At 34.4% G+C, this 13677-nt stretch overlaps 1 protein-coding gene across 3 annotated transcripts in view; it reads left to right on the top strand.

Moving 5' to 3' along the window:
• The window catches only part of STRN (striatin), a 44134-nt gene that overhangs the window by 18718 nt on the left and 11739 nt on the right, over positions 1–13677 (top strand). Inside the window, exons 7-10 of one of the 3 annotated variants that reach the window (XM_070932513.1) lie at positions 1151–1286; positions 5705–5815; positions 9604–9690; positions 10205–10348. In XM_070932513.1, the coding sequence (XP_070788614.1) occupies positions 1151–1286; positions 5705–5815; positions 9604–9690; positions 10205–10348 (478 nt within the window). The remainder of the gene's footprint in view (positions 1–1150; positions 1287–5704; positions 5816–9603; positions 9691–10204; positions 10349–13677) is intronic. The other 2 variants (XM_070932514.1, XM_070932515.1) reach the window with 2 other exon arrangements.

Below are 13677 nucleotides of genomic sequence, written 5' to 3' on the forward strand. Positions count from 1 at the left end.
TGTTCGCTAAATCTGAATGAGATGACCAGTCTCCAAGTTTGATAAATAAATGGATATTTAGTAAAATGGCCAGTTAGAAGAAACACTAGTGAGTTTATTCTTCACCAACTACCCAAGATCCTAGGATGATCATGGCAATTCTTAGATGATCTTTGTCTTTGTTCTAGGCAATTGGACTTATTTCCAAATATAGGTAGGAATTTTGGTTAGCTGTTCTTTATATTTTATAAGAATGCCTCTGGCACCTATAAGTTTTCTAATGAAGAGAAATTATGTTAGAGGTTGGCAATTTGTTTTGCCATTCTAGATAACTCATCTGATGGGTATTATGGAAATTACTCTTGAGCTCATTGATGTCCACAGATTTATATGAGACAAATACAGATTATAATATTGAAGAACCTATTCAAAGCATGGTATAAAGTTACCACCTTTAAAGGTTACCACCTTTAAAGCGCTCCATGGCTCAGGACCTGGGTACTTGCGGGACTGCCTACTACCACCAATAGCCTCCCACCGGCCGGTACGCTCCCATAGAGAGGGGCTCCTCCGGGTGCCGTCGGCCAAACAATGCCGACTGGCATCTCCCAGGGGGAGAGCCTTCTCTGTGGGGGCACCTACTACGAGCTCCCCCCGGAGATACGGAGGATCCTGGATCTGCGCACCTTCCGCCGCGCTTTAAAGACCTTATTATTTCACCAGGCGCGCCTGGCCTAATCTTCTCCCTCTTTTATAAAAGATTTTTAATTTTTAAATATCTTTTAGTATTTTATATATTCAATTTTAAAATTGGTTTTAAATAGTTTGGGGTTTTAATTTGTCTGGGCCAAAATATTTAATTTGATTTTAATTCTACTTTTAAATTTTGTATGTATGTGTTTTACTGTTTGGCTGTGCACCGCCCTGAGTCCTTCGGGAGTAGGGCGGTATAGAAATCAAATAAAATGAAATGAAAAAAAAATGAAATAAACGATAGATCAAGTATTGTCTAATTAATTTATATTTTACTAGCTGGTACCAAAATACATTATCTTTCTGCTTATATGTAAGATTATGTGTCTAAAGGGTACATAATCATAAGACAGTTATAAAGGGTACATAAACTTAAGAAAAACAGCCCATAATGAGAGAGAAAAATTGTCTCCCATAGATTATGAGAAAAAGAGTTCTGCCTGAAAATAATGAAGACAGAGATACCGAAGAGGCCCTGAAGGAATTTGATTTCCTAGCTACATCTGATGAAGGAGAAGGGGAATCCAGAAGTTCAGGAGACGGTACAGACTGGGGTAAGAAAAGAAAGAAAATTGCCTAAATGCAGTCATTTACTTGGATCTGGAGAAGGATCATAGGGGAAATGTTAATTCTGGAGAGTAAACTTTTGAGCTGTTTCTTAATTTTACAGAATATCTAAAAATATTGAAGTTATTATTTCCTATTTTTTATAGTTTGAATTCATTGCAGTCTGTATGGCAATTGCCAATGGGGTTTATGCAAGCAAAACAAGTAAACAAAGTCCAGGCAAGTTTTAACAGTCCTTTCACTTTGCCTTTTCAAGTTTAAACTTCCCCTTTAAGTTGATCATTTCCAGAAGGGGGTGTCCAAACCCATAGTTTTAGACCCCTGGACTAGCCCTAAATCTATTCATCTTATTAGACAAGTATATTGGCAAATCCTGCTTTTTCTCAGGTTTAAAGCCTTTGCAGTAGAGTCCATTTCTTAATTTTTTTTTTATTTTTTTTTTAATTTGATTTATATGCCACCCTTCTCCGAAGACTCAGGGCGGCTTACAATGTGCTCAGCAATAGCCTTCATCCTTTTTGTATATATTTATACAAAGTCAGCTTATTGCCCCCACAACTGGGTCCTCATTTCACCTACCTTAGAAAGGATGGAAGGCTGAATCAACCTTGAGCCTTGGCAAGATTCGAACCCTGCAGTAATTACAGGCAGCTGGTCTTAATAAGCTTAATAACAGGGTGCCTTAAACCCCTGTACTACCAAGGCTCTTTTCTTGTAGATAGTTTTGAGTGAAGAAATCGAGAAAATTAATTTTGAAGATTAGCCTGTGTAAGAGCAAAGGAATCAGATGAGATTATGACTTTAAAACTGAACATGTCAGACACCCTGCCTAAAGCCAGTTTTGTGAAGTCTTCCTGTTTATTTTCCTTTCCCTTGTTGATAGAGAGCTCTGAATTCTTCTGTGTTTTGCTTAATAGTACTTTAAGCAGATCTATATTACAATTGTGCTAGGTTGTATTAAACTGTATAATTCCCTAAAATTGGTTCTTAATTCTGGTTTTGGTGGTTGGGAGGTTACTGTGCAACGTTCAGTGCTGATTTGAGCTTAGAACATTTCTGGAGTGGTGAATTGTTCAAATTTGGTTCCCCAGTGATCATAAGTTAAGAATCTATACCATAATTTCAGATCCCAACAATATCCACCAGCAGGCAGAAAAGGAAATCCAATGCATGTTCCAGGAAAGTATAATCGAGACTTTTGATTGTGAATGGTCAATCTCCTTCTTGCTCATAGATATCTGCTTATTGTGGAATTTGTTGCCTATTTACTTCTCCAAACTGAGTTTTTTTGGCAACTGAAAAATCTGACAAGGTCCATTATATCACCACCCTTGATTTAACCAACACTACTTACATGGGAGTGATAATAAAAACATAGCAATCATGTTAACCCAGATTCAGGTTTAAGTGTGTTTTGTGAACCCAATCTTTAATGTACATTATCTTGATACAAGATCTCCTCTACAATATTTTGTGCTTTTCTTTTTGCTCTTTCAGGGGAGAAAATTTGAAATGGAATTTTTAAAAAATGTGGCTACCCTATTAATATCTAGTGTTCATCATTACTAACCCATTTGCTGCAGATTTTATAGCCCTCCAAGTACCGGCCTTTTCTTTGGCATACTTCTCCATTGTATCCTTCATACATATAATAGGAATTGACCATTTTCTTTAAGTTGCTATATAGACATGCTTGGTTAATTCTTGTAGTTTCTCTTACGCTGTTATATAGAAAGCTACTTCTGTTTATCTATCTACCTTGTCCCTTCCTAATCCTCACCTTTTTACTATTTTTCTGCATTTGGATTTGTTGCCATCACCTTGGTAAATTTCCCATATGCCATCTATGGTTTTTATTCCCCAGTGTGTCATTTAAGTACCTATAGTTTAAAGGTGTGGCTAACAGAACCATTACACAATACTTTCTTTAAGGTAAATCTCACTGAATCCGCTTTGACTGACTATTAGGTAAGATTGCAATGGACAAATTAGAGAGAAATATATAACTATCCAGTGAAAGAGTTCTTACATGTATGGGTTAATGGAGCACCTTCTTTTCATACAACAGTTTCCTTTTAAAACATTAGAATGAGTTTATTTTTCAAAAGGGTGTTTAAGTTCATATCTCTATGTGATGTACAAAGATGAAAATGAGTTAAGAACACAAATCAAGAGTACCACGTCCCTCATCTCCTATCCTTCCCCAATTTATGTGGAGGTTTGGCAATTTCCTTCTTACTCAGATTCTCCCCAAAACTGTCACTGGGAAGTAAACCATACATAGTATCTGGCCAATGTAGTAGCGGTACTGTTCACCAAATATACCTAATCAGCTTGTTGGTTTTAGGAATATAGAACCCCTTAAATCTGTATCATTTTCTTATTAGAAAATCCTTCACACTAGGAGTAAAGATTGCTGTAATTCACCTCAATCTGGTTTCCTTGTTACTATGTCAAGCTTGTATAAGCAGGTCAAATGTCACAAAATAGCCAAAAATCCCTACTGAAGTTGAAAAACAGTTTCAAGAAACTTGCTTTACAGGTAGCCTTCACTAGGGATTGCCTCAAATAGCAACTGTTCACAGTTATGACAATGATTAAAAAGTAACATTGCTATAATGTTAAAAATTAACATTGTGACCAATACTTACATTTACAATCTTCACAACTCTGTAAAACAAAGGAAAACTGAAGTAAGATTGTAAGCACTATTGTGGTCACATTTCCCATGTAGTGATGACTTCACTTAATAACCAAGTTGCTAGACCTATTCTGGTCACTAAGTGAGGATTGCCTGTATCCCTTGAGATTATTAAATATGTTTGCAGAAACATATTTTAGCAAATCTCCAGGCCTTGTGGCTTTAGTTCAAGTATTCAAATGTATTTCTTACCACTATGTAATACAGTTCTTAGTTAAAGTTCTTTCAGGCAATTCGTTTTAGCAATGTAACTGTTCAAAGAAATTACTATTACATACAAACTTAAGCTTAGGTATACCATATACTGTGGAAAGATATAATGCAATAATTTTACCTTGGACTATAAATAAATAAATAGAAAAATTGGAAGGAAAAATCCTCTCTAGGACTCATTAATGTATAATTGAGAGCAATTTCAGAAAGTAGTTGTGTGGCATGTTTCTTGTGTTGTATCTTACAAAATGTAAATTAAATATGAAATATATTTCTTAATTGCATACAAGAAAAAAATGCTTAGATTTTCTGTTAATATTGTTGATGCAACCGTGCACCTTTTTTTCCACTTTAAATTTTAGCTTTCTTTTGAGAAGACTTGTACAGTAGAAGAACTTAAAATACATGCTTGAAATTATTACACTTGAAATATTTTCTATTCTGACCAGAATAAAAATTAGCACCAACTACAGATCTTTTGTTCTAAAAATGTCTTAAGAATAATGTGGATTAAATCAAAGATGATATTATATCTGTAATTCTTAGAAACAGAAGAGATGGTTAGAGATTAGGTTTGAGGTAGAACACTTTCTTGGTGAACAAGATTGAATATGAGAAGAAAAGAACTACAAGAGCATCACATTTAATTTAACCTTTAGTGGCAGCATATTATGTGCCAGTTGCCCTGTTCCTGAATTGTGAGGCCCTACTCATGGTCACTCATGCCTTGGTTGCTTCCTGATTGAACTGCTAGAATGTGCTCTACATGTGGCTATACCTTAGGAGAATTTGGAAACTTCTGCTGGTGCCAAATGTATGGGCAACTATGGATGCCTGTTATTCAAAATATGTGAAGCCTCTAGTCTGTGAGTTGCATTGGTTGCCAGCATGCTTCCAGATTTAAATTGAAGGTACTGGTAGATACCTTTAAAGTCCTTCATGGCTTGAGGCCAGTGGTCGCTTGTAAGGTCATTTCTTCTTGATGGTATCAACCCATTCAGTAAGAACTGGCAGGACAAGCATGCTCCAGGTTCTGCCTGTAATGGAGTGTCATCTGAGGGGATCCAAGAAGAGAGTCTTTATGTTGTGGTGCCTGCCCTCTGGAACATCATTCCCCTCAAGCTCAGGTTCATCCTCTCTGCTGACCTTTCGTAAAGCTTTAAAACTTGGTTTTGTCATTGAGCCTAGGGCTCTGGATGTGTAGCTGAGCCTGTATCACAATTATGTTAATTGTTTTATTGTTTTTCTCATGAACTGCTATTCATGTTGTTTATAATGTTATTATACACTTTTAGAATATTGATTTGTACCGTTAACCATGCAGAGCCATGTATTTGAGATGAGCAGCCACATAAATTGAGTGGATAAATACAACATCATTGGTGTCAAAATTTCACTGATCACCAGCTGCTGCCAATACTCCAAAAATAAAGCACTTTTAAGAAACCAAATAACACAAAAAGGATGTTTCATTTGTTTTAATTTGTCTAGAAAAGGAAGACCAGTGTCTCATGCCTGAAGCCTGGAATGTGGACCAGGGAGTAATAACCAAACTGAAGGAACAATACAAAAAGGAGCGCAAGGGGAAAAAGGGGGTGAAGAGTAAGTGGAAAACATTGCACCATAGATTCACAAATCCTGCCTCTTTCACTTCACCAGTGCTATCTTTATTTCAATGTTTTCCTCAAACTACTTACTCTTTTTCTTTGCTGCTCCTGACTGCTTTCCAGTTTACAGTTACCAGGGGTGGAAATTAATGCTACTTAAAATCTAAATGTGTTGGTAATACTAATATTGTGTACATTGACAAAATAATGTACAAAATATGTTGAAGAGGATTTTCGACAACTCTGAAACATGTCTTGCTAAGTTTTGTCCAAACCAGGCAATATTTATGTGAGAGAACTTTTTGTAGTATAAATAGCATCGTGTCTTCTCTCCTCTGCATTTCTGGGATTTTGATGTCAAATATAATACTGCAATAAGTGGGAATTAATCTTTTCTCTCTGTATATTACCTGATTTATATTTGCTTACGACTAAGTCCCAAAGAGCCATTCCGTGTTTCTGTATGTTACAGATGACTTGGACTTCCCATTTTTCTGTAGAGCAGTTTTTAATACACAGGTTGTTGATTAACCTGAAGGCAGCCTTTTGACTTTCAGTGCAGATTTTTTTCCACAGTTTTATTATCTTTATGATAGCCTAGGGGTAATTCTCTTTACATAAAGTCAATATGTTTAATGGATGTTATAAAAAGGCATTTCTTGCTTTCCCTGTTTTTCTTGCCTTTTGTGCATACTAGTATTTTAAGTATGTATACATAGTTGGGTGTAGAGTGTCTGAATTTAATGGCATGTTTCAAAACAGAAACTTCTATAGTGCTGGGAATATTGCAGTAATAAAAGGAATGACTCAAATAATGAACTTAGTAAATAAATAATAAAATCAGTATATAAAGAATTAGAGTAGAGAATTTTGGTCTGGACATATCCTTAACAAGAATGAAAGTTAATAAATTAATTTCTACCCTTGTTTATATTTTAATGTTTGCTTCATGTAGGTCATGCTGTTCTCATAACTTGAATGCAGGGCTCGAAATGGAAAAATATATTATTTATTAAAATTAGTGTTGATATAATAACTGAATTAAGTTCAGTTTGTTTATATATATAAACCAGACAAACAATTGGATCAGTTTTCAAAATTTAATTTCTAGCCCTGTGTATCATTATGTTTTCCATTTTTCAAAATATAAATCATGCAGACATTTTTCAAATATACAAGTCATAAATTTAAATTCTATATACAGATATTGTATTTGTAAATAAATATAGAATAATACAAAAGCTTACATAATAATTGAAGGGTACCATTGAGGTTGACATTTACCAGATGGTTAATTTAAATTATTGAGATGTTTGCAACACTGATTTAATGAATTAGCTTATTGCAAATTGATAGGTACATTATTTTGTACTAATTGCTAATTTTTAGCATTTTTTTCTAAAGTGGTTTGTAGTGTTCACTCTCTTACTATCATGGAATTAAAAAGAATAGCTAATATTTTAATTGGAGTACTGTCAATATGAGGCAGTACAAAAATATTTGGTGTTAAAAATAACATAAATATAATGGCAAAAGGCACACCGGACACTGGAATTTGATGAAAAATATTTGTAGTATGCTGTGCATACTTGTTCATATCCACAAACCAATGAATAAGATGATTTATGAAGGGTGAATGAAGTCTCTCAGTTATGATGAATAGCAAGTTGCATATATTTGCCTCAAGTCATTGGGAGGCATTTGTTAAAAGGAGAAACATGTATCTCATGGAGTCTTTTGAGAGAACATGCTCATCACCTAGTCAATTCCTTGTATTTAATGGGAAAGATAAATAAGGCCTGTTCTCTAATTTGAGATTGCACATAACTAACTTGTAGCATCTGACGCAGTCCTACCCCTACCATGTCATTCTGTCAAAACATTGTATACACAACATTATTAGCAGAAATTGGAAGTCTGCCCAACTTCTCAAACTTTCATTTTTGATTTAAGTATGGAGGCTTAAAGCAACTGAGCTGCTCTGAGCCAATCAACTTAAAATCTAAGCAGTACCTACTTTGAAATGTGTGGTCAGTTCTTATTCCATTATTAGCTACGTTAAAATTGTTTTCTAGCTCCCTTCATATTAGATTTTGGAACTTTTGCCACTTTGAGTCTATCTATTCTTGTACAGTATTCCATAATTTGGAATCGGATGACTACATCAGCTTCAACCACAATAATACACGAGCACACAATAGATACAAACTTAAGGTAAACCGCTCCAAACTCGATTGCAGAAAATATGACTTCAGCAACAAGAGTGATCAATGCCTGGAATGCACTACCTGACTTTGTGGTTACTTCCCCAAACATCCATAACTTTAACTTTAGACTGTCTACTGTTGACCACACCCCATTCCTAAGCAGTTTGTAAGGGACGTGCATAAGTGCACCAATGTGCCTACCATCCCTGTCCTGTCCCCATTTATTCGTATCCATATTCTATATTCATAATCATGTTTATACCTATATCTGTTACCTTATACATGTATGACAAACAAACAAAGAAACAAATAAATAAAGTAATGTGAATTGAAAATACACACAATACGAGTATCAGGCTTTTAAATACCATATTTCAAGTAGCATAGACTGCCGGAGTTCCATCAGTTTTCAAATATAACATGGCTTATCATGCTGATAGTTAACATATATTGTAGCTTCCTAAAAGTTTACTTTTCAAGATTAATTTCCAATACTGGAAGGCAGCACCTGCAACTTACATTTCTTTTCCCATCCTTATTTTTGTGAAAACTCTCTCGTCAGAGTTTTAGAGAACACTTCTTGAGCAGTGTGAGTTATATCCCTTAAATGCAGGATAGGCCTCTTAGTTGACAAAATGACTTTCCAAATACATAAACATGCTCTTTATACTGGCTTCTGCTATTCAGTCATAGATGCAGATATCTAGTTTTATGCTCTGTCACCTCACCAGTATTACAGCCTCTGTCACCTAGCCGATGAATCATGTTAAGCTTGATAAATAGGAAGCTATTTTGTAGGTTTTATTGTTTGGCACACTTGACAAAAAGATTGGGCGTGTAAATTAATATGCAAATTAATAATATGTAGTCCATGTGTGAGGTGAAGAGTTGGGGGGGATTTGGCTAGAAATTATTTGGTAAACTATGTGGAACCCAATCATTTATGAAACTCACAGCATCTCTCTTTTGAAACCTTAGAGGTAACGATGGGCAAAATTGATGGCTCCTTCCATCTCCTCCAAACAAAATTTGGCTGATAAAAAAGATGTGAAGTCAAATAGCTTTTTGCCATTACAGAAATTGTACAGCATCTGTTCAGGATAAAAGGTTACTGAAAAGGAAATTAATTTTTTATAAGCTATATTAACTTAAAACTAATGAAGTTCTTTTATCAGACCAATGAAAATTTAAATGTAGAAATCTGAGTTGGAGGGACCTGAGCGTTCAAGTATAAAGCTAGATCTAATTTTGATCTGGCCAATGATAATTGTCAAATTTTATATACTATGTATTTGCAGTTTTTAAACTTGAATTAAATTTATGTACAGTCAAAGCAAATATTCATAGTGCTATTACCATTTAAGAGTTTCATCAATAATAATGGGTCAAATAACTGGTTTGAGAATATTTCTAAGATTGGCAAGGCTATTGTAGCAAGGACTTGTGAGCAACATTACATTCAGATTTGTGTTGGAATGCTTTTAGCTACTAACAATAGCTGTATTTACTAGAATAGGAAAAACAGTTATGGACTGTGGGTAAGATATTTTCCCATTCTTAATTAAACTTACAACAGGAAAAACTACCGAAGATATGTTTCAGCCTCAGTCCTTTATAAAACAATCAAAACAGGGATGTGGGAAAATGATGGAGCAAAACACAGGTAAGTGTTGAGAAAGGCATGGGGTCTTCACCACATGTAGTTTGAGGAAGAGCAAAAACAGTTATCCTTGCTTGATTTTGTTTGGTTTTTTCCCCTCTTTTTTTTTTAAAAGCAAATCACTTTTTTTAAAGATTGTGGCACAACTGATAAAGCTGCAACCCTACCCATTTGGGGAAATTTTCAAAACTTGTGCAAAAAAATATAATTCACAAGTATTTTAATATTCAGAAAACTTTGTGTTTTATCATTTGCTTTCACTTGGTTTTATTTTACATTTTGCAAGTTCATAAAGTGAATAAAAGTGTGAATGTACGTATGCACACCTTTGTTTTCATTATTATCTCTTCTCAGCACCTCATTCCATGCTTTTAACTTAGTTGTTGCTGAAGCTAGTCCTCTCTATTTGAATCACATTCATGTTTTTCTTTGCTCAAGGTAGCACCCATTGCCGTTAGTGCCAGAACAACTTTGACAGTGTTAATGCTAATCCAACCTTTGCACTTTTTTTGGCCAGGACCCAACAGGTCAAAACTGCAAGATATGCTTGCTAATTTGAGAGATGTTGACGATCTCCCTGCATTACAGCCTTCTGTTGTGCCACCCACGCGACCCAGTACTTCGCGGCTTATTGAGCAAGAGATAAATCGAACAGATGAAGGTAAGAAGTATGGGGATACAGTAGACATAAAATATAGGTTTAGGCTTAGATTAGGTTTAACTTCTAAAACAGTCATAATATTTGTAAGTGTTAACATTTTATCTTAGTAAAACTATTGTTTTAAAACTTAATGTTGTATTAAGTAATAAAAGTTGTTTTAAGTAGCCTTAGTATAAGCTTGCAATTTTTATTTATTTATTATTTTTTTTATTGAAAAAGTTTTCAAATACAAATTTTTCCCCTTTTTTTCCCTTCCCCCCCTCCTCCCTAACCCCCCCTCGCCACCCATCCCCCCCGTGACTTCTTCACACCAAAAACCTAATTCATAACAGATTACATAATATTTTACCATCGCCTTACTCTCTCCTCTATATACTGACCCTTACTTACTAAAAATATTATTAATATTGTTACTTTCCCCTTTTACCATACATTTCAAAAAAAAAAAAAAGCAGTCTGCTATAACATTGTATGATAACTTCTAGTTTAGCATAATATTATTATAACTCCCAATTTAGCAATAATCTACCCTTTTTGTCCTCCCCAAAACTTATATCTATATATTGTTACAACATTTCAAAGCAACCTTCCACTTTAAGACTGTATAATAAATCCTACTTTAACATTTATTCTTTGTGTATATTAATATAACATTTCAAAGCAGCCTTCCACATAAGTCCTAATTTAACATTTATTCAACTCTGTCCATTTCCTCCACTACCCTAAATATATCACTTAAACATCCCTTTTCTTAAGCTAATCCATCAGTAGACTAACATATTTCCACCCACTTTCCTACAAAATTACCATACACAACAATTCTTAATATCTTCAATCCACTGCCCACTCTGCTAATATATATATATATATATACATATATTCCGTTATTTAAAAAAAAAAAGACAATAACTTTAAATTTATAATCCATATAATATCTTCTTTGATGTCTTTCCACTAGATTGTTGAGTCCCCTATCCATAATTGGGTAACGTAGCATCCTGGTGCAACAGTTTGTTCAAAGTCTTCAGTCTTCATCTGCCCCCATCAGTAATGAGTATCCTCATATATATATAAAAATAAAAACAACCACCCGAGTGACATTATAATTGTATTCCATATAGTTGTAATTGTGGCTTTCATCAGGATTATTAATTCCCATCATCGTAATGGGTAACAACCAGATCTTCTGCATGCCCCAACGTAACTCTCTTGCCTTGTAGCTCAGAATAATTATAATATATTTATCAGTACAAGAAAAGAAATCCAAAATAGATAATTCAAATCCAACAGATTAAGGCTCTTTTCACATCCCAAAATTACGGCATTGCAGAGGTCTGTCACTGTCCTCAGGATGATATTAACCAATACTTCGCCTCCACTATCTTTTCACATATTCATTCATTTTTTTAAAATCACTGGCTTCACCGTTGCTTAGTTTAGAAATTTCTGTTTTTATGAGACCTATTTCTTTTTTTCTTTTCTTTTTGTGGATTTAATTTCCATCCTGTTTTCCTTTCTACAAGTTGTATATCAACTGATCGGTTTTCATTCTGCTTTATAAACTGATCTTGTTGGATCATCACGTTGAAATCAGATGCCGCTTCTCTCATATTTGTAGATAATCCAGCTGGAGTATCAAGAGAATCCAAAGACAGTTTGTCTACCGCAACCTCTGTAATTCGATGTTTTCCCTTTATTTCCAACTCCTTCTGCTTATCCTGTATTGTGCCTATAGATGTTAAGTTCATTTTCAAAATTTTTTGATAAAATTCTTCCGCTTTTTCAACAGTATCTAATTGGTATCTTTCTCCTTGATATCTCAATATTATGCCAACTGGGGCATTCCACCTAAATGGAATATTTCTGTATTTTAACTCAGTCAGTAGAAAACCAAATTTCTTCCTTTCCATTAACATCTTGGGGGGAAGCTCTTTGTAGATCCATATCTTTCTTCCATACAATTGCAAAGTAGAATTGAAGGAATTTTGCACAATTTTATTCCTAATTTCCTTATCTGTAAAATAAATCACCACATCTCTAGGCAATTGCCTTTGCTTTGCAATCCAGGAGTTTATTCTGTACACTCTATCAATCCTACAAAACACTTCCTCAGGTTGAACCTTTAAAATCCCAGCCAGAATTTCAGAAGATATTTTCCTTAAATCATCTCTGTTATTTTCCTGTAAACCTCTGAGTCTGATCGCATATTCTGTAAAATTATAATGCACCATTAAGACCTCTCTTTCAATCCGTTGTTGTAAGTTTTCTGCATTACAAGACTTTTGTTCAACCTCCATTTTAGATTTTTCTTCTGAGCTATTGTCTTGAGTGTTTGTCAAATCATTTTCAATTTTTTGTATTTTATTATCCAAATTGTCCTCAATTTCTTCCACTTTAGACTCTAATAAGTTAGTATTTTCATCCAACTTAGTCATAAATCCTACAAGATCATTAGCCATTTTTATAATCTTTCGATTCAAAATATCAAACTTTAATTGCACTAATTCTTTAATTTCCTGCTTAAATTTTTCAAAGTTCTGATTCACAATCTCATCCCTTCTTACAATCTCCTCCAAAAGAAATTCAATTATATTAAAATCGGTTTTCTGAGACTGGAGCTTTAAAACTTGGTCACGTAATTTGTTAATGGGGGAATCCCCCCCCATTGCTTGTTTGTCCGACTTTAATGCCATGTTTCAACACAGACAAACTATTTTTTTTTTTTAAAAAAAAAAAAAAAGAAAAGAGAGGCAGCAGAGAAAAAAAAAAAAAACCTCTTTCCAACCAAGATCAATATCAAATCTCCAGGAAGAGAAAAAACACAAAAGTAGAGCTTTATTTTAAAGTGTAGCCAAAAATATTTATTCAGCTACTTTGTATCTCAATAAGAAACGGAAGGACTCTCCCTTTCAGCCCCTTCTCAAGCCTCGGCAGTCGCCCTTTTTAAAGATTCTTTTTTCCCTTTTCCTTTTCCTTCTTCAATAATTGTTATAAAATAAGTGAGATACTTGCAATTCGAGGTCACAGGTCCAGCTCAAATCCCTTCAAATGTAACCAGGAGCATTTATTCTGCTATTTTGTAACTTAATAAGAAACGGAAGGACTTTCTCTTTTCAGCTTCCCTGCTCCAGTTTCGGCAATCGCCATTTTAAAAGGTCTTTTTTACTTTGTTGAATATCCTTTGTAAAATAAGTATTAATACTTGCAATTTAGGGTCACAGATCCAAATCCAAATCTCATCATCTTTAGTAAATCTGTTAAATATCTTAAAAGGCTTGTCTTCGTAGCCTTGTTCTGCAAAAAGGCAGAAGTCTCCCAACGCCCGGAGC

This window comes from Pituophis catenifer, unplaced genomic scaffold, assembly GCF_029215685.1.
Source record: "Pituophis catenifer annectens isolate HBS135680 unplaced genomic scaffold, rPitCat1.0.hap2 SCAF_1, whole genome shotgun sequence".
In the NCBI taxonomy this organism is placed as follows: Eukaryota; Metazoa; Chordata; class Lepidosauria; order Squamata; family Colubridae; genus Pituophis; species Pituophis catenifer.